General features: G+C 48.9%; 1 protein-coding gene across 6 annotated transcripts; it reads left to right on the top strand.

The window, feature by feature from the left end:
• Positions 1-25,680, top strand: ZHX1 (zinc fingers and homeoboxes 1). 6 transcript variants are annotated; one of them, XR_014317018.1, is made up of 4 exons: positions 1-33; positions 518-623; positions 12,041-15,428; positions 24,518-25,680. XR_014317018.1 is itself a non-coding variant. In XM_082754683.1 (3 exons), the coding sequence occupies exon 3, from the start codon at positions 12,258-12,260 to the stop codon at positions 14,883-14,885; it is 2,628 nt and encodes an 875-aa protein (XP_082610809.1). In that variant the 5' UTR covers positions 1-33; positions 518-623; positions 12,041-12,257; the 3' UTR covers positions 14,886-20,996. The 6 variants fall into 6 exon arrangements, 2 of the variants coding, with proteins under 2 accessions (XP_082610809.1, XP_082610810.1); XR_014317019.1 differs by lacking the exon at positions 24,518-25,680 and adding an exon at positions 20,501-20,996; XR_014317020.1 differs by lacking the exon at positions 24,518-25,680 and adding an exon at positions 19,894-20,996.
• The last annotated feature ends 276 nt before the right edge of the window (positions 25,681-25,956 follow it).

The raw sequence follows: 25,956 nt of genomic DNA, 5'->3' as shown, positions 1-25,956 counted from the left end.
CGGAGACGCAAAATGGCGGCGGCGGAGGAGGAGGCAGGCGGCGGGGCTGCGAGGAGAGGAGAGGGGGGCGAGGCGGCTGCGGGGGGCGACCCCAAGCGGCCACGGGAGACCCCCGGGGAGAAGGCGAGGCGCTCCCCCGGCCGGCCCTGAGGAGAGGGGGCGGCTGCGAGCACCCCTTCCCCGGCTCCGTCAGGGGGGAACGGGGCGCGGTGGGGCGGCGGCGCCCCGCCTCGTCGCCCTCCTCCTCCTCATTGTCTGGCGGCCCCCGGGGGGGGATAAACGAGGCTGTGACAGAGCCGGGGGGGATGGGGGGCACACGGGCAGGGCGAGCAACTTCGCTTTCCGTGCCTTGAAACGGGACGGAGCCAGCCGAGACCGGGCTCCCCCCCCCCCCCTTTCTATATACACACACACACACGCTCGGTGTGGCGGTGGGAGGGGAGCGGGGCCATGTCCCCAGCCCTGCCGGGGGTTTTTGGGGTGCCGGGGGCCGCCCTGACGCCCGGCTGTCCCCCAGGTGCTGCGCGGCGCTGGAGATCGGCACCCGGCGGGGCGAGGCGCCTAATGGAGGCGGCGGCGGGGCGCTGAGGGAGCGGAGAGGCTGCGGCTGTCAGCGCTGCCCGGTAGGTGCTGGGGCTCCCCGTCAGGCTTGACGGAGGAGTTTGGCTTCGTTGAAGGGTGAGTCAAGGCTGAGGTGGCGGTCCCAGCCGGGACAGGCGGCCCGGAGAGCGCCTCGGGGCTGTCAAAGTGCACGGCGATCCGTGCAAAGGGGGGGGCTTTGTTGTGGAAGTGCTGAGGTGAGGACGAGCTGGAGGGGGAGAGGAGAGGGGAGTTTGGAAAGCTGCGCTGCTGGTGTGAAGGAGCAGGAGCAGCCTGTGCCGTGGTGGTGTTTGCTCAGAGGGGTTGCACGCACGAGGAGCTGGTGGGAGCTCTGAGGAACCCGGTCCAGCTGTGGAGAACAACCTGTATGAGGCAAAGCCCAGGACCCAAATACCATAGGCCGTAAGTCCAAACCTCCCCGAACAAGCAGACATCATGTACAAAACCCATTTGTTGCCGTCTTTAAACATTGCCAGCAAGGCAGCCTCTTCCAGTTACGCTGTTAATTGGGTTCCCCGGAGCTCGTTAGAAGGAGGTGCCATTTTTTCTAACCGAGGTGACTGCTAACTTTGGTCTGGCAGTCCTCCTAGCTTTCCCCAGCCAAAAAGCCCTTTGCATTTCGGTAAAGCACCTGTGCACTGTGCTTGTTTAACAAAGACAAGTTTGGGACATAACACTTGGAGGTAGGGCACGCATTCTCTTTGTGAGGCTTTCCTACTCCTTTAATGCTTCTTGTGGCTCTCCTGGGCTCTCTCTTCTCTTGCCAAGCCCTCGATGACCTGTGCCTGCTTCAGCTGCATCCAGCGCTCCGTTTGCTAGCTGTAATTGTTGTCATTTATCTCTGCTGGTTATTATTGGGAAAGACGATGTTTATCGCTGCGTGTCCATGTGTCCTTGGAGCCTGTTAGAGCTGGCTTTTGAACTGTTCTGCCTTTTGTAAATTTCTCCACGCTGAAGAATTTCTGTCAAGTGATGGACTTTGTGCTGTTGTTAGGATTCCTTTTGTTCCTAATGTACCAAAAAGGCTGTTTCCTTGGGTCTTTTGCTTCCCTTAGCAGTTTGTGGTGTTTCACTTAGGCTTATTACTATCCTTGAGCTGTTTTTCCCCCAGTCACTTACAAAGCCTGAGGGACAGGATTAATTTTTTTTTTTATCTAGTTACCATTAACAAAAATGATCTTTTTGTTTGGATGTGATTTCTAAATTCATAACAGTCTTACTTCAAAGATCTACGACTGGTTTTGAAGTCTGATGCTTTCTTCAAGTTTGAGTTGAGAATTTCTTCCATCTTTATGGAACCAACTTCTAAAGCAGCAAGTCAGTGTAAACTGTTTTTCTAGTTCTGTTTGCACGTAATAAATATAACCGAGGCATACTCGCTTGTGGCTGAGCTATGGCCAATCTCTATTTCTATGGTCAGTTTCTCTTTGTGTCTCAAGGCTGAAGTCTAGCTGAGAATTCCCCTGTGCCAGATGCAGTGTTTTTTTATATTATGAAATTAGCCTCTCTAATTTTCAGAAATCCTGAGCCTGTTGCAAAATTGACAGAACGAGCTCTTTGGGGTCTGTTTAATAGAAGTCCTCCATGATAAGTTTTGGGGTGATGAGGGGAGGGGACGTTCTGGCCACGTTTGGCTGAGTGCAGGAGGGCCTGGACGCGCTGTTCCCTTCTGTGAACTCACGGTCGGTATTCCCTCTCCGTCCTGTGCCAGAGACGTGAGGTCACTGATCCATAAATGCCCGAGATGGTTTGCCTCGGAGTTGCCGGTGACTTGTAAACAAGTGATGCAATTTTCAGGATAGCACCGTTACCCCTCCTCCCTTTGTTTCCTCGCTATTTCCCAGTCAGGTACCAGTATCAGTGTTCAAGTCCTGCTGCCAGTTGTATCACCTTTGCCGAGTGTGTGCTCGTAGGAATCCAGTTTTGTGGTGTTATTAATTAACTTTCTGACACTGTCACATCAGGCACTAAAGGTGCTTCCTCCTGCAGTCTACACAAGGGATGTGATGAGTGAAGTTTTCAACATCTTTATTGTCATTGGTAGTATTCATTCTGATTTTCATCTTTTATTGCAGTCCATCATGTTAGTTTGGTTTGGGTTCGGTTTGTGGTTTCGTTGTTGGTTTTTGGGGTAGCTCAGGGCCTCCTGAAATACTCCAACCACTCTGCTGCATAAACAGTTGTTTCTTTTTCTGTGGAGGTGGGAGCCACCAAAAATGCCTCATTTCCTTATCCTGCAGCAGCCAGATGGCATTTCGTAACGCTGCGCCATGCCTCCCTTTGGCTGATGGTTCATTTCCAGTTCTCTTGTCTTTCTGAGAGCTGGAAGGAACCACACCAGGACCACTCACCTCTTTTCTCGTACCCTTCAGAGTGCAGCGAGCTGCAAGGTGTTGCATAAAGCAGCATCTCTGCTTCCAGGGGATCCTTTCTACCCAGCTCTGGAAGTCAGCCCAAAGGGAGCGCACGGCTGCTGTTGTGGGAGAACATGAAGGGCAAAACAGGCAAGAACTCTGAACATGTTGCTAGTAGCTCTTAAAAGACCTTGGAGGTAGATCATGGAGAGCTTAATGATGCAAACACGCTTTGAAAGTTTGACTTCTGCTTGCACCTAACAGGTCCAGAAGAGCTCACTTCCAAAAAAAAAAAAAAAACAGGCTTCCAGCTGTGTTTGGAGCCGTTCCAGAAAGCCACTTGGTGTTGTAGGTTCTCGTTGGGTGTCTTGGTCTTCTTGACCCACAGCTTGAAGCCGCTGCTGGAGCCAGCCTTGGAGCCAGCAGGGAGCTCCTGAACTTTGTCATGGTTCTGGCAAAGGCTGCAGGTGGTCAGCGCCCTGAATCCTCAGAGCATCTCTCGAGCCACATATAGTTTGTGAGACCAGAAAGAGCTGCCGGCTTATAATGAGTGCTGTGACTTAGGCACACGGTTTGTAGAGGTTTTAAGGCGTCGTGCATGAGTGCCAGGCTCCTGTTTGGTCACTGGGACAAAACGAGACCTGGGAATGTTGGATGTCCTAAAAAGAGTACAGGGGAGACAACCGGGAAGGAGGTGTGGCTCTTCTTGGCCTTGTTTAACCCCCAGCCCCTCTACACCCCACAAACCTTAGTTACAGCTGTGGGCTTCTGCAGAACGTCACAATTCCTAGTAAATCTTCGGGATATACTTTAAAAGCAGGAAAATACTATGTTGGTTTATTTTTTTTTTGTATACATAGGGCAGCTGCCAGCAGCAGCACCTGCTGGAGTCAAGGGTGCTGAGCAAGGCAGGGTCGTGTCCCGAGCAGCAGTCGCAAGGGGAGCTGAGCGGAGCCTGCCTGAAAATTTGGGGGGTTTCTGCTTCTCAGCAAGCCAAAACACAGCTCCCCGTCCCCAGTACTCCTCGCTGTGAGGATGAGGACTGAGGAAGGCTCACCCTGCCTGCAGCTTCTTCAGTTCTTCATGCGGGGAACTCTTGGAGGAGCTGGTGCCTCGGGAAAGAAAGCACCTGTTGGTGCTGTGGGCATCCGAGTGTGATGCTAACCCACGCAACGCTGCCCCTTGCATCTGACAAATGTTTTACAACTTCGACTTCTTTGCAGGTTTTACTTAAATTTGGTGGAGGAGGCTGTGGCTGAGCAGAGAACTAATTTGTTATTTCACTAACTGGAATAATTTACAATGGAAAGAAGCTTTTTTTAGTGAAAAGTTGTGTTTCTGATTACAACTTCGGGTATTTTACCTCGCAGTCCATGAACACTCTTCTTAAACTTGATTCCTGACAAGTCGCTTTTCTCTATTCTCGAGTTCTTGGACTCCACCAGGGGAAAAGGAAGGCCCTGCTAATATTGCTTGGTTGTTTCCTTCTGGAGGAAGGAGGGGAGAGTTGAGAAAAAGAGGAATGAAGTCAAATGAATTTACTCTTCGCACACCTGCTGAAAGAACAGGCAGGTGTTCTTGGGAATCTCTCATTTAAATCTCTGTGTACGTGTTTCGAGAGGATGCGTCCTCACTTAGGGGAGCCGACATCCCATTGCTGGACCTCATCCTGATGGGGCTGGCATCTGAGGGTTACGCGGGCTGCTCCCGGCAGGGCTCTTCCCACCCGGGGAGGCCGAGGGAGCCGGCCGAGCGCTGCTCCGCTGCCTGGAAAGATTCAGTCATTTCCACCCAAAGCGAGGAAATAAAAAGCTCGGTCAGCCATTTCATCTGGAGATACCCCGCCCTCCTCCAACAAATATGAAAAAGGGAAAATGTAGGCTTGGGCCCTCACAGATCCCAGCAGTTTGCACCCGTTCGGGCGATGCGATTGGGGTCGGGGCAGGCAAAATAGAAGTTATCTTTATTTATTTTTTTTAATTTTGGCAGAGGAAGTGATAAGGTTGATGTTGCCCCTTTGATATTTGATTTAACCCACTGACTGCCTGGGAAGGAAGGAGTCTGTGTAGTTTACCTTTGTCCTAGATTCAGTTTTAATATCTCATGTTTAAATGGGGGGGGGCTGATCTTTATTCTTAATGATTCATGCCGCCTCAAAGCACAGTGGTTTCTACTTGTGTGCTGCCTTTCCCACTGGGGGATGCAAACAAAAGAACAATAATTTCAGACTCCTCCTTCAGTTTCCAAGAGAACCTTAGCTGCTCAGGGATAGCTCTGAATTTTAAAAGCATTTTTTTTTCTTCCAAATTATGTATTGATTGCACATAAAATAGCAGCACCGTAATATGCAATTGAAAACAAATGCACGGGGGTGCTCGGTTGTTTTTAATGCTCCTCCTTTATTTTTATTTTATTTTTTTTCCTCCAGCAGAAAACAAAAAGTGGATTCTGTTCCCATAAGCCGCTCTTGCAAAATCCGCACAAACATTTATTAGTCTAGACACAAAATATTCTCAGCCGGCCTCAGCCCGATGATGGCAAAAAGAAATAAAAATAATAATAAAAAAAAAAAAAGAAAAGAAAAGGCAAGCTAATATTGTACTTGGCTGTCAAAAGGGAAGGGGGGAATCATGCCCCAGGCTAGTGAAGCTGTAACATTTTGCTGGGGCTGCCTACAACAACAGATGCATCTCGTTCCCCTGGGCTTCCAGGCCTGCCTATTCTCTTCTGCTGAACTTGGCCGCTCGCAAACATTCCCTGTGAGTACCACACCCCGGGCTTCTCCTGGACGCTTTTGATTCGATTTAATAATGGCACCGGGCGTGCTCCTCTTCACCAGGCCTGCTCTTCTGCCCCAGAAATCAGGTAGCGAATTCGTTGATTGGAAAACGTGCAAAATAGGTGGGATCTGGGGTGACTGGTAGAAATCAAAAGGGTTTGAAATAGGCGATGTGACCGCAGCTTAAACCTGCAGGAAGGGAGCATCAATCCGAATGGTTTATCCGAATCTTCAGCTGCAACTTCTGTAAATACCAACTCCTTCTCCTCGTTTGCTACTGTGGCAGTTTGCAGACTTTTGCTGAGTTAAAAGGACAAATCATAGTTGTGGGTGTTGTTTGATCAGGCCTCACGTTCTCAGACTGCTGGGGTTTTATATTTTTGTCATTTTCTTAGAAAATGGCGAATGATGCGTATCCCGGCTTCCAGATGATTAGTTCCTGTTACTCCCAATTTGTGTCAGGCTGTGTTTGGTTGGAAATGAAAATGTAATTGCAAATTCCCCTAAACAGCACAACATGTCTGTGGTATTAATTAAAGCACTGTAAATACGTAGAATATCTGAGAATGCATTCCTTCAAGCATGACCGTGTTTTTTTAAACCTACAGAGGAGGCAAAATATGGTATTTAGGCTTAGTAGATGAAATGTGTTGCTTCTGTGGTGACAGATCCATGTCTTGAGATCTTAAACCTGGTGGAGCTCATGCTTGAACCTTCAAAGGAGATGTTACATGGACAATAAACCGTCCTGCTTTTCGGGGAGGACTCTCCTTAGGTCATTCAGAAAACGCCTTCAGTCTTCACTCACTGCAGCATACACAAAGTGAATGCCTTCCTGTAAGGTTAGTCACCGATGGCCACTCGTTCTGTGCTTTCAGTAAGAAAAAGCTTCGCTGCTTTGAATCTGAATTTCCAGCCCCATGTTTAGGTGAGCCCGGAGTGGCGTCAGGCATCGCTGGGCTCCTCGTCCGGCGGCGCTGGTGAAGTGAAAGATGCCAAATGTGAAGTTTGACAGTGAGCTGGGGGCTTGTGCTGGCCCGGTGGATCTCTCAGCCCCCGGGTCTGAGCAGCGGGAGCATCCGAGCAGCACAGGACGGAGCTCAGCAAGAGGCTGGGGTCAGGGCACTGCTGCAGATAGAAATGCATTGCTGGCTGCAGAGGTTAACCGGGTACACGGCGCTGTTTTACTACGTGGTGGAGACCTGCGGAGAGTGTTTCTGCCCTCCTTTTTAGCTGAAACATCCCCAGATTGTAAGGGGAAAAAGAATAGAAGGGACTTGCGGAGGTCATCTGGCCCTGCCTCCTGCTCAAAGCGAGGTTAACTTTGAAATGAGATCGGGTTGGTCTGGGTCTTGCCGAGTTTTGTAATCTTCCAGGGACGGAAATTCCTTCAGAGTTGCCAGCAGATCTCCTCGACCTCTCCAGACAGCTGCCTGCAGTCCCCAGCCGGTGTGGAGGTGCCGCTACTCCTCCATCAGCCTGCCCCAAAAGCCGTGAGTGATCTCCAGGAGCAGGCCGAGAGCAGCGACGTGGAGACAGACCCAAAGTAGCCCCAGAGCCTCTCCTGGCTCCTGGCAGAAGCTCAGCAGGGACCGAGCACCCTGCATACGGAGAGGGAAACTCAAGGGTTGTGCTGCTTGGATCAGGTCAGGGCACATCCTAAAGAAATTGCAAGCATCGACCAAAAAAATTCATCTCCCCAGTTCTAGGAGAGTCTGCCAGTAGGCTCTAGGTGACTTCTGCTTTGGTTTTGTGGTTTAATTCAGCTTACAGGTGTAAAGCCGATGTGTGACAGCAGGAGGCACCTTCAAAACAATCAAACGTCAGCTCCGGAGTCACATTTTTGACTTGCAGTTTGAAATTCTGACTTGCAACTTGAAATTTGGCAAGGATCTAGCCCGAGGTCTGACAAATGCCTTCTGCTGTTCAAAGCGAAGGAACTGGCAGGATTATGAGTCAGAGTTTGTCGCCACCTCCTTGTATCCAAGGTAGGATTTGCAGGATATTTTGTTACCCGCTCTCCACGGGCTTTCATGCCTGTCACTCCTGCTGCTTTAAACCTCCGCTGGCAAATGGATTCTCCTCCTCCCTCTGCCTGGGCTGTCACCCCGGCGTGGTGCGGGACCATCTGCGGGGCTGCGGCAGCTGAGAGGTGCCTGGGGACACTGAGCTCCCGAGGCGAAGGGAAGGTTTTGTACTCGCAGCCCTACGCTGGGGCCTGGGAAAGCTGAGGTCTCCGCAGATTTTTTTTCAGCTTAGGGAAAAAAAAAAATAAAAAATGAAAAAAAAAAAAATGGAAGTGGAAAGGAACATTTTGTGAAACGGTGCCTGTGCCAGATTTTCGTTTTAAGGGAGGAAATCCCGGGGGAACAAAACCTTTTGTTTTGGTGTTTTAAGGATAAACTTTTTTTGATAAACAGCTTCTGAAGTGAAATCAATTTTTACCGCTACGGTTTTTAAAAGCCAATATGGAACAAATATTTTGGGGGTTGAATTAAATGTTTATTCAACCCAAAACGCGCTCCACGATCTTTTCAGGTCAATAATGTTATTTCCTCTTCCTCCCCGTTTTTCTGTGTAACAGCACAGCAGGCAAAACAAAACAGAGCTGTAACTATGCAAAAAGAAATCCATCTCTGAACTCTGCCACCGTTTTGCTGGCTAAGGTGAACGTTTGCTTCGGCGATCGTGGCCAGGCCTGATCCTTTAAAGAGTAATGACGTGGAGATGTCAGGTGCTATGAGCACTGGGCGCTCACCTCCTGAATTAAACACGCTCGAGCTCCAAAAACCAAGAGCTGCCCATGTAAAGTGGAGCTGCCCGGATGAGCAGGTGAGGGAAAATTAGGTTTAAATTGAGATTTGCTCAAAATTCTGGGGTCAGGAGCAGCGATGCCCTCCTGAGCCACTCTGCTTGGGCACATCCTTCCAGTTACGTTCAGTTTGGGGTTTTGTTGCATTTTTCTCCCTTTTTCCTGCATGCTGCACAGAAATGTCATACAGCAAGCAGGGAAAAATGGCTTTTCATAAAGCACCTTAACACGCGGAGAACGCTTTCTGTAGTCTCATTTCTTGTGGCATCGGCTCCTCCTGCTTGGGGCATGGAAGGACGAGGCGGGCAAAACTTTAGAAACGTGTTCTTTGACTTGCTTTCTGCTGTCAGCCGTATATCTTTTCCTCCTGAAACTTCAATCAAAGAGGCAGCACTTAGGAAACGTATAAATCTGTATCCAGATCTGCTACTGAGACAGCTTTTAAGTGTTGAATTCCACTCTGGAGAGTAAGCATGTCTTAATAAAATTACTAATGAATTGGTGTTATGAACTGTTTATGTTCTAAAGAGCAGAGTCCTGAGCAGTTGCGTGCTCGGAGATAAAATATAAGCTTCAGGGCCTTTGAAAAGGTGTGCCTGCACTTAGTTTGGTTTTATTTCCCTGGGAAAATATCCATTTCGTGGGCTGGTTGTACTAGGAATGTCACTTGTGTGAAGATCTGAGGTAAAATTACAAAAGGGCATTGTAGTAGCGAATGTCTTGAGAGATGAAGTGCAGCTACGTGGAATTTTTCCTCCAGATTCTTCTACTGCAGAATCACAGAATGGGTTGGGTTGGAAGGGACCTTGAAGACCATTTAATTCCAGCCCCCTGCCATGGGCAGGGACACCTCCCACCAGCCCAGGTTGCCCAAAGCCCCATCCAGCCTGGCCTTGAGCACCTCCAGGGATGGGGCACCCACAGCTTCTCTGGGCAGCCTGTGCCAGGGCCTCACCACCCTCAGAGTACTGAATTTCTGCATTATATCTTAATCTTTGCTCCTGTATTTGACTCAAAAGTATTTAAGGGACAAGCCAAAGCGACCCCTGAGCCACTTGTGGCAGTCTTTAGGAGTTTGTGGAGGATGAGGGGTGGTCTCAGGGGAGATGGGGCAGGCAAACATAAAACCTGGTCTGAAATGAGGGGGAGAACACGCCGGGAATTACAGATCAGTTCCCGGAATCGTTGTTCCCAGAAAAATACAGGAAGAATTTGCTTTAAAAAGAGCCTGTAAGCACCTAGAGAACAACAAGAGTTTATTTTTAAGACAGGTGGATTTGTCAAAAAGCAAGTTATCCCACGCAAACCTACATTCCTTCCTTGTCAGTGGAGTCAGCCTCCTGCAGCTGGATGCTGCAAAGCCTCCTGAAGTCAAAACCAACGAGAAGGTCGCAGCGGCATCCTCGTAAGCAGAAGAGGAGAGGTGTTTCAGGGGAACTTAACTACTGGGGGTGTGCGTGATTGCTTTGATCTACTGCTCAAGCGTGAGTTGTAATTCCCTGGTACGCTGACAGACTGTGGTCAGGCAGCGTGCTGCAGCTGCAGCAATCCCATCAGTAACCGGTACTGGGGCTTCTGGAAGGTTTGTAGAGGAAGGAGGGCTGGGAAGGGCTGCAAACATCTGGCTTTGCTGGGATTTGAGAACAGTGAGTGCTGCTGCACCTCCGGTCGTGTCAAACTGCAACCCCAGCCAGCTCCGCTGGCTGCTGAGGAGCTTGTGACAACTGGCATGTCTGGCATCTCGGAAATTTTACTCAAGATCGCAGAAAAATTAGGTAATACCACCCAGCTCTTCCCCAGGAGAATTGCCCAACGTTTCGTCTTGGCAGTTGCCTGTCTTTTGTGAAGAGCCCTCCAGCCCCGCAGAGGAGTGGCACAGTTACTGATGCTCTCCCTACCTCTCGTCCCTCCGGGCAGGGAGACAAATGGATCCATTTAGCTGGGCTTCGTGGCTTTCTCGCTGTGAAGATAAACGAGACGGTCTGCAGCGCACGCTTTGTGTATGCTTTAAAATAAATATCCTTTACGCCTCTCTGCAATTTTACAGACGGCTGGCGGTGGCTTGTTGAAGAAGGGCACCCTTCAGCGCCAGCGCTATGAAATAATTATGACCCTGGAATGATGATTACCGGAGATTTATGGAGCGCTGGCGGTGTCCTTAATGCTGTGTAACTGTAGCCCTGGCATAAGGAGCCCCTCGTCCTGGGTGGCACACACCGGGTGTAGGCAGAGGAGCAGTGCGGAGAGATTCGGAGGGTCACTTCCAGGCACTTGGGGAGGATTTTTGCAGCAAAGTGCAGTAAGCCCCAGTTTTAAAGCACTGTGTGATAGCTACGGATGAGCGATTTTTGTCTTTTGCCTAAAGACAAAAGGTGAAGTTATGAATTATTTGCCTTCCTTCCTAGCCACAGCCTCTGCTGGCCCCATAATCAAAAATAAAGGGCTGTGTTACCCTACTGTGGGAAATAGTATTTATTTTCTCCTTCTCGTTTCTTTAAGCTGCACTTCTTCCTTTTACACTGCTCTTCTTTCAAGATTTTGTCAAGATCCAAGCTGGCCTTCTGTTTCTAACCTGTTACACACCCCAAAAACCTTCTGAAGCTGCTGCTTGGATGTTCCTCTTGCACTCTGGGCAGTAGATAATGTTCCACTGTCTACAGACTCATGTATCTGTGGGATTTCTTGTACGATAAATCAGCGCCTGCTTTTATTTCAAGACGAAAACTATTACAGAGAGTATAACCCACTGCAGAAGTTGGTGCATCGTTTCCAACAGCCTAGTTGTGGTCCCAGTGGGATACAACTCACTCCAGTCTGTGCTATTTAAGAACTTATTTATTCTCTGAATTTATGCAGGCCTCAAGTTGGGCTGGTACTTCTTTAGTTTTTCTTAGAAGTGAACAAGGAATTCTGAATAGAAAATACATAATTTTGTTTGGCTTCTGCTTGCTATATCACTTTTTAATGCCCTTTTTTTTTTTTCCTCTGGTAGAGTTCACATAATCAATCACGTCCCCATTAATGCATAGAGCCAAGAAAACAGATCTTAGTTAATTGCCATTTGTTAACAATCAACTTTTATTGGTCTGGGATTGGCTTTCACTTGAAAAATGACATTTGGGGAGCTAGGAGGAAAGGACACTCATCTTTTGTCTGTCAGAGCGCCTTAAAAAGGCATTTTTTGCCTCATTTCAAAGTGGGGAGAAAGGCCCTGTGCATGCTTGTCCCTCTGTGTGTAATGAAGCAGAAAAATAGGCTAAACGTGCCTTTTTTAGAAAGGAAACAGGGGAAATCAGTAGCCCAGCTATAACTGAGTTGGAATTTGTCCTTCTTGCCTTAGCTGTGAGGATCTCTTCCTGGAATGGGTCTGCTGGTTTCAGGGGTGAACAGTGGTGGACGGAACCCTAAGGGGCTGGATTACCTTAAGCCATGCTATGTAGCAGAATAGAAGTCAGCCTTTAAATCGAACTAATTTCACTCTCTTCTTTGCTACAGGTGGTGGATGTGGACTTTAAAGCAGTGTCTCAACATTTCATCCTCAACTGTCTTTTTTTTAATCCGATTGCACTACCCAAGAAAAGCTGCTAACGGGAGAAATGTTGAGACGTTACCAGAACTGACTTGAAGCACCAAAAGCCATTATTACTGATGCAGAAGAGCTTGAAGCTAAGCCTGTAGCTGACCAGTCCGTATCGCATCCACAGGAACAGGCATGGCAAGTAAACGAAAATCAACAACGCCGTGCATGGTCTTAGCCAACGAGCAGGATCCGGACCTGGGGACGGTGTCGGACGTGGAGGAAGGGCCGCCCGCAGCGGCGCCGGCAGAGAACAACCCCGCGGCAGAGAGCGCCACGAGCGAGGAGGACGCGCACGAGTGCGTGGATTCAGACAATCAGAAGAACGCCAGTAAAGTCGAAGGCGGCTACGAGTGTAAATACTGTACTTTCCAGACTCCCGATCTCAACATGTTTACTTTCCACGTGGATTCGGAACATCCCAACGTCGTGCTGAATTCGTCCTACGTTTGCGTGGAATGCAATTTCCTTACCAAAAGATACGACGCGCTCTCAGAACACAATCTGAAGTACCACCCCGGCGAGGAGAATTTTAAACTGACCATGGTGAAGCGTAACAATCAGACAATCTTCGAGCAGACTGTCAACGACCTCACTTTCGATGGGAGCTTTGTTAGAGAAGAAAACGCCGAGCAGGCTGACCCTGCCGAGGCCCCCTCGTCGGGGATCTCCATTAGCAAGACGCCCATTATGAAGATGATGAAAAACAAAAGCGAAACCAAACGCATTGCTGTTTTCCACAACGTCATCGATGACATTCCTGGTGAAGAAAAGGGAACGGAAAATGAGCCAAACTCGGAAGAAGCAGGAGAGAAGCCACCGCCGGCGGTTTCCGAGTCCAAAGCGAGCCACTCGGCCGTTTGCAGCGCAGCAGACGTGACGAGCACGGTGGTGACCCCAGCGCCGGTGCTTCAGCCTGGGGTGGCACAGGTCATCACGGCTGTTACAGCTCCGCAGAACTCCAACCTGATCCCCAAAGTCCTGATCCCTGTAAATAGCATTCCGACCTACAACACCGCTCTGGACAACAACCCTCTTTTGCTCAACACCTACAACAAATTCCCGTACCCGACCATGTCAGAAATCACTGTGCTCTCCACTCAAGCGAAGTACACGGAGGAGCAGATCAAAATCTGGTTTTCTGCCCAGCGTCTGAAGCACGGTGTGAGCTGGACGCCGGAGGAAGTGGAGGAAGCGAGGAGGAAGCAATTCAATGGCACGGTGCACACGGTGCCGCAGACGATCACCGTCATCCCAGCGCACATTTCTGCCGCTAGCAACGGGCTACCTTCGATTTTACAGACGTGCCAAATAGTCGGTCAGCCAGGCCTTGTTCTCACTCAAGTCGCAGGTGCCAATACCTTACCGGTGACAGCCCCGATAGCTCTGACTGTAGCAGGAGTCCCAAACCAAACCCAGCTGCAGAAGAGTCAGATCCACACCGCTCAGCCCGTGGCAGAAACCAAGCAGGTAGCTGCCGTGCCTGCCCCTCAGCCGATCAAAAACGAAACCGCCCTAATGAATCCCGATTCCTTCGGCATGCGGGCCAAAAAAACGAAGGAACAGCTGGCAGAATTAAAAGTCAGCTACCTGAAGAACCAGTTCCCTCAAGATTCGGAAATCAGCCGGCTTATGAAAATAACGGGCCTGACTAAAGGAGAGATCAAGAAGTGGTTCAGTGACACGCGCTACAATCAGAGGAACTCGAAGAATAACCACGGGATTCATCTCAACAGCGATTCGTGCGCCACCATTGTTATTGACTCGAGTGACGAAATGAACGAGTCCCCAACGGGAGCCGCTCCCCAGAGCAAGTCCTCGTGGGGTGCATTTCCCGACTTCACCCCGCAGAAGTTCAAGGAGAAGACGGCTGAACAGCTGCAAGTCCTCCAGGCGAGTTTTCTTAATAACCCCGTCCTTACAGACGAGGAGATGAACAGGTTAAGAGCCCAAACCAAACTGACCAGGAGGGAGATCGATGCCTGGTTTACAGAAAGACGGAAGTCGAATGTCTTAAAGGAAGAGGGAGCCGACGTGAACGAGAGCAATGCCAGCAGCTCAAAAGAGGAGGCTGGAGAAACATCTGTGGGAGACGGAGCAGCGGGACCAAAATCGGGGGGCTCCGCTTCCAGCAAAATAGGCAAAAAATCCCCGGAGCAGTTGCACATGCTCAAAAGTTCCTTTGTCCGTACTCAGTGGCCGTCCCCGCAAGAGTACAACAAGCTGGCAGAGGAAACGGGGCTCCCAAGGTCAGAAATTGTGAGCTGGTTCGGTGATACTCGCTACGCCTGGAAAAACGGTGGGCTGAAGTGGTATTACTACTACCAGAGCGCCAACGCGGGCAGCCTGAACGGGCAGGGCTTCGCGAGGAAGAGAGGGAGAGGAAGACCAAAAGGGAGGGGGAGAGGAAGGCCTCGAGGGAGGCCTCGGGGGAGCAAGAGGTTAAACTGCTGGGACAGAGGCGTGTCGGTGATAAAATTCAAAACTGGAACAGCGATCCTGAAGGACTACTACATGAAGCACAAATTCCTTAACGAGCAAGACCTCGATGAACTGGTAGCCAAATCGCACATGGGGTATGAGCAGGTCCGAGAGTGGTTTGCAGAAAGGCAAAGGAGGTTAGAACTTGGGATAGAGCTCTTTGAGGAGAACGAGGAGGAAGACGAAACGCTGGAAGATCAGGAAGACGAGGAAGAAACAGACGATAGCGATACGTGGGAACCGCCCCGACATGTTAAGCGTAAACTCTCCAAATCCGATTGACGCACAGTTTGGGATCTGGGAGCCAAAAACCTGTGAATTAGGTTTGATCTGATGCTGAAGAGCCAAACCATTTTTCCTGGCCTTCGGTTTTAGCAAGCACCTGCAAAGCATCTCCCTGGCACCCGGGAGAACACGGGCAAGATGCGACCCGTGCAGGCGGCCAGCGTTTGCTTCCTTGCTACCAGAGGTGGACATCCTCAGGCCCAGCCTAGGACATGGGGTTACAAATCAGCTCCAGTTGAGCTCCTCCTCTTCCGCGTTACCGATGGGAAGGTTCATCATTCACATGACTGCTTCTCAATATTTCATTGCCTTATGTTGTTTGATTCCAAAAAACCACAAACCACCACAGACGCATATTTTTTTGTTGTTGTAGGAGAACATTGCCTGCTCGCGAAGGAGGAAAATACAAAAACCTAGGATGTGTTTTTGCAAACATCACTTCACCTGAAAGGTTTCAAGGCCTGGGTTTATTTCTTAAGGAAAGGATTCAAAACAAAAGAGAAGGGGAAAAGTGTGACAAAGGAACCAATGAACCTAGGGGTGAGGATTGCTTGGTTTAAGAAAACGAGGCGATATTGCACCTTTTGCATATCTTCAAAGTGTTTTGGGTTTACAGAGCTTGTGCTGAAATGTTTCTTGCTGATAATTATGAGCTAACTGAACGAGTTTAATGCTAGAAGATGCTTTTCGTTAAATTTAATCAGTGTATCCTACATCAATTTAATTTAAATGCCTGACAGACTTGATGCAGTTGATAGCAACATTCATTTTTAGCTTATGCATTCTTTACTTTGTTGGAAAATGGTAAGAAAAGTATTTATGTTTCTAGCTAAAAAGACTAATTTCTTGAAATCTTACACTGTATTTTAAGGTGAACACAAGGCAGAACCTGCCTGTTTCCATTGGGTCAGCGTTGCTTACGGTCGTGTAAGAATACACAGAGACAGAGGCGAAAAGCGTCTTCAGGTGCTAGTAAGAAAGGGTTTCAAGTAAGTTGTGGCAACGACCTGCTTTATAATTCTCAAACGAAATGAAGTTATGTGGCTTTTAGATGGTTAGGCACGATAAACACAGCGGTGTTTGCTTGTTCTCTAGCGATAGCCCGGCTGAATGTTTCACGTGCAAGTTTAAGCTAAAATTCAGCCTTGTGGATTGAGCTTGCCACTGTGCTGGTCGCTCTTAGGGCTGCGGGGTGAGCACACGTATTGATAGGGATGGTTCGATCTGCCTGAACTCCAGGAGCAGTCGAATCTGATAGGGAGCATCTGCGTCTTGGATGAGTGTTTATATTTAAAGAAAAGAAAGGAAAAGAAAAGAAAAAATGGTCTCGAGGCAATGAAGTCTCCATAGCGTTTGGATGACCAACTTAAGAACAGGGGGCCAAATTCACAGAAGTTTAGGCAGATACCTGGTGTTGTAGAGGAGTGGTACTCCAAGGAAGAGTAGTTTGTGTCCGTACCACTGTCAGTCTGCATTTTTTAGGGGTAAGTTGCTTTATATTTAGGTGTCTAAAGATGCTAATGAACTGGTGCTGCTGTAAGCAGCGTTGTCTGCTTTTCCATGGGCACTAACAGAGTGCACGCTAGCCATCTCCTTTCCAAATCTGTCGACCTCTTCTCTGTAGGCATTTGCATCTGTTGATCTGTGAGGGAAAGATGAGCATAGAGAAAACGTGTCCTGATGTTTCCGCATCTCCAAGAACCTAATCTAGAGTTATTCTTTCTTCCTTGTTGTGATAACTGTCAAAAGACCAAGGAAATCTTTTCGGTGATGATTTTCCGAAGCAGAGGAGCTCATATTAAACGCGATTTTCCTGCCAGATTGTGGCTGAAACCTGGGTCAGAACAAGAGAGGGAATAATGTCTGACAAATGTCTGTGAGCTGGTGTAAGAGAGGTCAGGATCTGGCCTCCCCAGCACGGGCTGCTGCGGGAGGTTGGGAGCTGTGGCTTGGCAGGTGACGGGGTGGGTGAGGCTGTCGGGGATAGCACAAAATCAAGGAAAGATTTGCGTTAGCTTCAAGCTCCACTGGGACCACAGGGTCAGAAATCAATGCTTGATGGGTGGGAAAGGACAGAACTAGTAGGGGAAGAGATGCTATTTTTAAGTTTCTAGAAATATTAAAGCAAATCCTTAAACTCCTTGGGAATATGCCTCCAACAAGCGAGTTCTGGACTTGCCTTCAACCTTAGGGGTGAGCCAGAATTAATTTAAAAACAAACAAACAAACAAAAAACAGCACCCAAGCAACCTGATAAGCATCTTGATTTTCGTTAGCATTTAGTTTATCACTAAATCTAACCTTCTTTAAAAGATGCAAAAAAAAATAATACAAAGATCCAAGTTAATTGTATGATTACTGGGAAATTTTCCATTTTGGCAGTGCTCTGTTAACTAACACGCAGCTACAGTGTTAGGCCTTAGCACATCTGGTCTGAGAAAGGCAGGAAGAGGAAACACATTGTTTATCAGACTAAATATAGTTGGATTGGACGTCTTCTTTGAGTAAAATGGTCAGAGAGGATGGCTGGTGTGTGCTGGACCAGATCTTCAACTGCTGCAAACATCACAGTTCCTCGCGTTGCATAATATTGTTATAACAGCATTCACAGCCCGTCTCATCTCTTTGCAGAACACAGAACTTAAATTAAACCAGGTGCTGGGGGCCGGGTAATGAGAGGTGCAGGGTACCCACCTGTCCCTTAGGCTAGATGCAACCTTTCATTTGTGCCAAGGACGAGACAAATCTGTGTGGGTTCAGTCCTGAGAACACCGGCTGTATGCACTTACCACTCACAATCTGCTATTTTAGTTGGAAAAAAGAGTCCAGGTTATTTCATGTTTACAGCACGGGTGTATTTGCACCGTGGGAGACGCTTCCCAGAGGCTCCTGCAGCAGAGCTGGTGGGAGGAGCACTGGAAGGAGCTGGCGGCATGCTGGAGGCCGAGGGATGCTCTGCTTTGGCTGTAGCCCCTGGTCGTGGCAGCCCCGAAGTGCTGGTGGCAGGGGGTCAGCCCAGATTCATCTCATCTGGTCTTAGATCCGATCACCTGGTTGACCTGGTGCTGGTTAATGTTGTCTCTGGGATTCGGATAAAGCCAGGCTGAAGGCAGGCAGCTGCCGAGGCGCTCGCTGTCCCTGCATCGTGCTGCTTCACCGCACGTTGCGCTCTTCCGAGCACTGAACAAGCGCTGCAGTCACTCGTGTGCAGCACGCAGAAATCCCAGCTCTGACCTGAAAGCAGAAGAAAGATAGCTGGTAGCCCATGACTAGATTCAGTGAATTATCTCTAACACACTGCAGTGAGCCGGGCCGTTCCATTTCTGATCCTTGTCCAGTTCCATTTCTAGTGTTTTTTTCACAGCGTTATGTGCAATATGGTTTCTAGCAGTAACTTTGGTCATCAGTAAGGAAATTCACGCGATGTCCACGTGTGACATGAAATAATTTCTCTAATGCATGGCTTGCTGACATGGGGTGAAAGCCCCTTGTCTTCCTGCCCACCAAGGAGCTCCGAGGCAGGCGAATGCTCTCCCTTCTCCTTCGGAGCAGAGAGAGGATTTCTGCAGCCCATACAAAGGGATTCAAAGCCCGATGCAGTCCCGTAAGCTAGAAAGCCCCAAGCTGCAGACACTCTCCTCCTGCATCTTCCCCAGAAGTGAAAGCACAGCAGTAACTCTGACAAGTCTGGCTGCTGCGGAACCAAGCTGTAAGGTGGGGAGCATTTTCCTTTTGCACTTAACGGGGCGCTGTACATCCAAATCGGATCTCAGCGTTTGCTCCTGTAAATATGACAGCCCCAAACCGTGTCCTCCACCACCTCCTCTCTGTGTTCCTATCTCCCAAGGAGAGAAGATAACCCTTAAGCTTCTGTGCTAGTAAATATCCCCGCCCTCACCCGAAGGCACAAAAGTAGAGTGCAATGAAATGTAGTTACTTGTCTTTGATTTAATTTATTATTTATTCGAAAATACTTTTGCCTGCGTTCGGTAGGAATGAGGAATTAGCGATGAGGGAGCAGTAAAACTGCTGGAAGTTGTTGGGAACGCCTGGGATAATCGTGTCGGGGATGGGACAGGCAAGTGCAGGGCTCGGTTCCTGCCCTGAGCAGTGCTGGGTTCTGCCTGTTGTGTTCCCCGTCGAGCTTCTGATGCACTGGGATAAAGATGTTTGGTGTGACACAAACTTACTGGGGCAGGTTTGGTGAGGTTTTAAAAAAAAGTAAAGTCCTCTCCAGAGTTATTTGTACACACTCAATAGTGGAAATTTCAGTGTCATTGTCCCACTTGTGAAAAGGGAGCTTCTGAAGCATGGGCAGTTGCTGACAGTATTTTCAAGCCTAATGGTCTGAGCTTTTCTTTTGTCTTTTTTTTTTTTCCTGCTGCAGTGAAGGGCATCTGCACTTTTTCAGTGGATACTCGTAGAAAAAAAAAAAAAAACAAAACACCTTACCACAACATTCAAAATGTTGGGGGGTGGCTGAGGATCCCGTAGCACTTTTCCTGAGTTCAGGGGGGATTCGTCTGGCTGAGTGCGAGGCTGCTCATCCCCAACGCCTGCAGCCGGTCAGAGGAACTGTGCCCCAAACCCCGCCGGCTGTTACAGGCGGCTCGCAGGCAGACACCGATCTTAGAGATGTCTGGAATTAGGGGAGACGAATCTTCACCTTGCAGCGTGCTGGCTGGGTGGCAGCGCTGGTCTCTGGAGGGTTTCCGTTGTGTGAGCGATGGTACTTGCCTCCGCTCCCTGATGGCACGCGTGGGGAAGCGTGAGGTCTTCCTTTTGGATTTTGTTCCTTACTCTAGAGCAGCTGGCACTCCAGTGGCGGATAACGTAGCTGGTCCTGGTTAGAGTACTGTGGCATAAATACGGCTGTCAGGTTGCCAAAGTATTTTAGAGAGTGTTACCATCCGAGCATTGGACTGTGCATACCTAAAAGTGCGTTGAGACGTAATATTTGTATCCCAATTGATCAAAGCGTCTCCTTATGCTTATCCAATACCAGATACCTATCATGAAACTTACCCTAACGAATCTGCTAGGATGACAGAAGATTCAAGCTGCCAAGTCTTCACTTGGGAGACGAAACAACCAAGCGCGAGCGCTCCGCTCTGATTTTGCCGTGTTCCCCTTGCCTCCAGTCCCAGCTTACGGGAGCGTTCCCGATCCTGCCTAGTTGGTTACCTGCACGTATGCTCACCGTTTGTACAGAAATGCACTAAAAGGAGTTGCCCTACTGGGAAGGCTTTATATTGTACAGAAAATGTGGCACTAGGTACCGCTCTTCACGTGCACAGGAGAGTTAACAGGTGTCGGTCTCGTTTACAGAAAAGATGGAGCTTTGCAATTTCCTATAATATATTGCAATATATTTAAATGTCCTGTTTGACATGTGAAATGAAGCTAAGTTAATGCGTTGTTAATGTGTTGGAAGTATGAGGAAGACGATTCACTAACGACCAGCAAGGTTTTTAGAAGGTGTCCGGTATGTAGCAGTCTGTGTGATGTCTGGCGTACGTGCTGTTGTTAACGGAAGCAGCGATGCTGTTCTCGTGTAGAATGAAGCGTTTCTGATGAGTGATGCAATAGCTTACAGTGTCTTTCCTTTGTAGCTGCCCAGCGTGGTGAAGGGGAAGCAATTCTTGAAAAAGTTCAAGAGAACTGGTTAACTGTGAATGGGCCCTAAACTTTTCGTGAAACCAAGAACATATTTGGACACACACAGGACTTGAATACTCAAAAGGATTGGAACTTAGTGTTGTGCCAAAGTTAAAACTACTGCAGTTGGCAGAAGTTCTGCACTGTAAATAGAAGACTGATTAAAAGACAGCTTTTAAAAAAGAAAAAAAAAAAAAAAGGAAAAAAAGAAAATCAAATTTTAATACAGTACATTTTTATTCTGATACATAATGGAAACATTCTGTTTTAGACCTTTTCTGAAGAGGCTTCAGTGACCACTAGATTTTGTCCTCTTATATTTTGTTTGGCCTAATCCTATATGTTCTAGTAAGATGGGCTTTACTGCCTGTGTTCTTTGATATGTGATTAAGCTTATAGCTTGGAGTGACCAAACATTTTACAGAGTAAAAGTTCTTAGAAACAGTATAATGTAACTGATATTTCTGTGTCTTATTTATCAGGCTCTGCACAAACTTGGAAAGTTGTGCCGGACTTGTACAACTCATATATGGGAACGCAGCATACTTCTTGATACTACAAACCTAAGCCTTTGTGGCGGTATGGATCTCGTCTTTGGATTTATTTTTGTTATTTTTTTGAGGCAAAGAGATGAATGGATGCTGCTGTAAAATATTTGTAATATTGCCATTATTGCTTTCTGTAGCAATTACCGCTTTTGCTTCAACAGATAAAGAAAATAAATCAGAGATAGAAAAATCCTACAAGAAGCTGGTAGAAGAAAGGATCACGTGGGGACTTCTGAAAATAAACTTTGTACCAAAAAAATTTGAAACCAGAAATAATGGAATAAACGTCTCCTTACTGAGTGTGTGTGTTTTTCAAGGGCCGCGTGGAAACCAGAGACGGTGTTTGTCTGAAAATGTCACGAAACGGATCTTGCCGAGTGCTTTTTTTTTTTTTTTTCCTGTTCCATAAAACCGAATTTCATTGATGCCTCGGAGGCGATACAAGTGGAGAAGTGGCTTGGCTGGAGAGCCAGCACCAGGGCAGCTTCACGTTGGGGTCGGGGCAGCAGCTTGCTGCTAACTCTCCTGCCCTATCAGCAGGGACGTTCCCGGGGCTTTTCTCATTAAGGCAGACGCTCTTTATTGCCACACTGAAAATATTTGGGGTGGGAGGAGTAGGGGCAAGCAGGAGCCTCCCTGCTGAAGCCCCTGTCAACTGGACGTCACGCTGGGTGACCTCAGGGCTGGTTTAAAAACGTGTGTTTTCCTCAGGCAGTGCCAGAGGTGGGCGTTTTGTTGAGCCCCAAATCTCTCTGGAAGCTCCAGGAGCCTTCTGCCAGCCTCCCTCGCCTCCCCAGCTACCTGCGGTGTCCTGCTCCAGCCGCTGTGCCGTGGCCAGGGGTGCTCGGGACCCCATTGTCCCCACAGGACCTGGCTTCACTCCCACATGCCGATCCCTGCAAGAAAAAGACAGGTTTAAGGCAACAGAGCTGTTCCTGTGCCATGGCTTGTGTCAGCGCGGAAAAAACTACGCCCTGAACCCAAGCAGTGACCTGGAGGCGAGCGCTAGCGGTCAGCACAGCTGGGTGTTTGCCCAAATAGTTGCACTCGGTCCAGTGAAAAAAAAAAAAAACAGGAGGGGAAAAAATGCTTGTCAGAGATTCGGTCAGCTCCAGAGGGAGGCAGGAAAAGCATCACACAAGCACCTTTTTTTTTTTAAAGTTACCTTTTTTCGGTTGCTGCCTTGGCAGTGGCTCCAAACTCGGCTATTTTTAATAATTTCAAGTCCTTACGGTGTTTTTGGGCTGTTCAATGCCTTGTTGCACTTCGAGTAGTGTAAAATGAAAGCTCTGACTACGTGTTTCCAGTGCAAAAACGCTGAACTGTGAGCGCTGTGACTAACTCCTTCCCGTCCGTGTCGCCTTGCAGTCTCGGTGCCGATGTGCGTTACCTTAAAATATTTATCTGGGAGAAGAAAAAAAGAAAAAAAAGATGGGAAAAGGGGGAGAAACTGGAGAAACTGGTGGTCTCACCTAGCTGATTCGTGTCTTTGGGTGAAAGTAAAGGTCAGCTCTGGCAGTAATTCTCTGAGCGACTGGTCCTGTCCAGCTGTGCAGAAGCTGCACCAGAGAACCCCAAAAAAAACCACTTTGGGTGTTCCCGTGTGGAAGCCTCCAGACGGACAAGGAGAGCGGGGCTGAAAGCCCACGAGTTGTGAGGAGCACTCGAGGGCAATCCCCAAGCCCTTTGTGCATTTCTTTGACGTAGCTTTTTGGTTTCTTGGTTGTTTTCCCGTTCATTAGGTTTATTTCTCTCTGTTCCTGCAAGGCAGCAACGTCGCAGGCAGTCAGCTCAGGTTTCTGGATGAGTTTTGGGCCTGACGCCGCCCGCTGTGGTGGCTTTGGTGCCACCTGGGACCTGCAGCTGCATCTCAAACCAGCCTACGATTTTCTAGAGCTCACCTGAAATGCTGTTTTTCCATCACGGGCAACATCCCCTCGTTTGGCACCGTGCAAAGAGGCTGAGGGATGGCTGGCGCTGCAAAGAACTCACGGCTCAATAAAAGGAAGGAGACAATAAGCAGAGGGAGACAAGGACACCTCAAGACACTACCAGGAAATGAAGAGCTCCATAAAGAGCTCCTCCTCGTCTTTTCTTCAGGGGAGAGCCCACGTTATGACTGTCCATAAATAAAAAAAAAAAAAAAAAAGCACACTGCTCACCCCTCGAGGTACGAGTGTTTCACAGCGCCTGGAAGAACCCAGGGGGCAATTCTTTGGAATTAATTTCGCCTCGGAATAGGCTGGGGAGCTGGGAGAAGAAGGGCTGTGGGGGTTCAGACGAGCTCTGCCTGCCATGCTGCGTGTTCTTTTCCTGGCCAAAAAGCTTGGAACAAATTCCTGCCCGTCGTTTGGGCCGTCCTGCGTGTCCGGGCTTCCTCCGGGCTCACCCTGACGGCGAGCTGAAGCACACGAGCTCGTCCCCGGCTCGCTGAGGCTGGAGCTGGGTCCCAGCACACCACAGCTGGCTCAGGCTCATGCCAGCAGCTCCAGCGGCTTGGCTGATGCGCAGGAACTCGGCGACTGCAACTTCTCAGAGCCCGTCGGTGCCACTGGCCTGATTTTCACCCGCTGAGCTGGTGGTTTCGGCTGGCAGGGGGGTAAGACCTCGTCTGCCTGGAGGAAGAGATTCATCTGTGGCTTGTTATCCTTGAGGATACACGGAGCAGCTGTGCCAGTTCAGGCTCCTGTATCTCCAAACCCTCTCAGAGCTGCCTCTTGCAGAGCTGCTTTCTCCCAAGTGAAGCCCAGGCTCACAGCACCACAGCAAACCACACCGTGCAAGCTCAGGCAAACAGCTTTGCTCATGTACAGTGGGGATTTGCACGCTGGCAGCTCCGCCGATGACTCGGGTCTCGCAGGAGGAATTGAGCAAACCTCCAGTGCTGACAAGGCAGAGGAATTTCCTTAAGTTGCACATTTTTAATTTCGGTAACTAAGACACGAGGAGCATTTTAAATGTCTGAGGGGAGGCGGGAGAAAGGGAGAGCCAGGGAAGGAAGGAAGGATGGAAGAAGAGAAGCGATGCTATGCCTGGGACTTCTGCCTCAAAGCACACGGTCAGCCGCTAGGCCCCCTGCGTGGCGCTCAGGAATTGCTCCCCTATCATTGATTTACCAGGCAGAGGCACACTCATTGCAACACTGAGCCTCTGCAGACCACGTTGGTATCCTCAGAGGCACCGGTGGCTGAAACCCTGAGCCCTGGAGGACTCCGCAATCCACGCTGGCAGCCAGCTGGCTGCTCTCGGGTTTGCCCCTGGGAGCGCCTTGCACTTTGTGTTTTACTTTGAGCGGGGGCCACATTTCACTTTGATTACTCATCTTTCTTTCTTTTTTTTTTTTTTTTTTTTTGTTCTTTTCGATTTGTTCTTAACAGTCCTGCTGGATTTTAGTGCTGTACTCATCAGACCTGTGTTTTGCAGCATGACCGGCAGTCCTGGAGGAGTGGGGAAGCAGCAGCACGTGCCCAGCATGTGTGAAGAGAGGCGCAGACGCTGTAGCTGTTCAGACACCAGTGCCAACCTCTGCAGATTCCTTCCCGTGTCCTCTGCGTGTCCTGCAGGAGCTCAGCACACCAGTCTGCATGCAGAGAGGAGACAGATGGTTTTGCTGTGCGCATACAAGAAGCTCTGACTGTGCTCGCCTACCCTGATGCTTGTAACGAAACGACTGAAGCATCACGTGGAGCAAGCTCCTGCTTCCCTCCAGACTTGCTTGTTAAGCAGTTTCCTATGTTCAGGAGGGCTTGTTTGCCAAACGGTCAGCTTAGAAGCGAAAGAAACCTCAATCCCCTTTAATTTTCTGGTCAAATCTACCTGCCAATGTTTAGTTTCAACCAAAGGATTTATACCAGCTGATGCTAGTTCCAGTCACAGCTATGCTGGTGTGGAAGATATTTTGAGCATATTTTGAACACAAGCATCCTCCACCCCTTTCTCACATGTCTGCTAGAAGGAAACCTTTCAAATTATCCATACAAGCAGTGGTTTGGCCTCGAATGCTGTTCTGGTAGGCACAGGTTCATGAGTCCATTTTCAGGTTAGGGAAGCACAAGGACGACTTCTCAGCTCACCTTCTCTGAACTTGTATGGTGGTTTGGTGGGAGGAAATGGGTTTCCCTGGATGAAAGGGCCAGCAGGGCAGAGAGAAGAAACAACACTGCAGGACACTTAAAACACGATACACTTTCTGTATGGTGGTAACCTGAGGCAGGATGGGCAGCTGTTAATAAGCAGTGCCATGTCTGAGTCTTAAAATCTTAAAGAAGCTGTAGGATCAGTCTTTACTTTGCTGCGTCCCCTTTTCCCATAGCACAACAATGCAGAGTGCAGGGAGATTTGGGATGTTCTGTCTTCTGAAAGCCTTCTGAATAGAGATTTCAGAAATTCCCCATCCTGCCTTGGGCGAGAACTGAAATCAAATAGAAAAGTTACTGAAATACTTCCCCATCCACCCTGGCACGCACACTGGACCACGATACCAACAGAATAACTCCACGGTTCTGCAATTAATTCATCTAAGCACGGGACACTTAAGTTCAAGTATTTCTTATGGTATCTTTCTAGATTTCCATTAGGATGACTCGTGACCAGGATCTTCAGCAGAGCAGAGGGAAATGCAATAGTCCTCTTCCAAGGGGGAGGGGAAGCTTCGCCCTTTTAGCAGCTACCTCATAAAAACAGTGCACAAATGCTAGGAACGGGATCACTGAATCATTAAGGTTGGGAAAAACCTTCAAGCTCACCTGGTCCAACCATCCCCTGCCACCAATGTCACCACTGAACCATGTCCCCAAGCACGTCCAACCTCTCCTTGAACACCCCCAGGGACGGGGACTCCACCACCTCCCTGGGCAACCCGT

The sequence above is a fragment of the Aythya marila genome, assembly GCF_965140915.1.
Source record: "Aythya marila genome assembly, chromosome: 2".
NCBI classification, from domain to species: Eukaryota; Metazoa; Chordata; class Aves; order Anseriformes; family Anatidae; genus Aythya; species Aythya marila.
Note: the sequence above shows the minus strand (reverse complement) of the source record. Positions and strands in the feature narration are given on the sequence as shown.

What these genes read in the sequence shown, in the direction of transcription:
- ZHX1 (XM_082754683.1), top strand. Translation starts at nt 12,258, where the DNA reads ATGGCAAGTAAACGAAAATCAACAACGCCGTGCATGGTCTTAGCCAAC.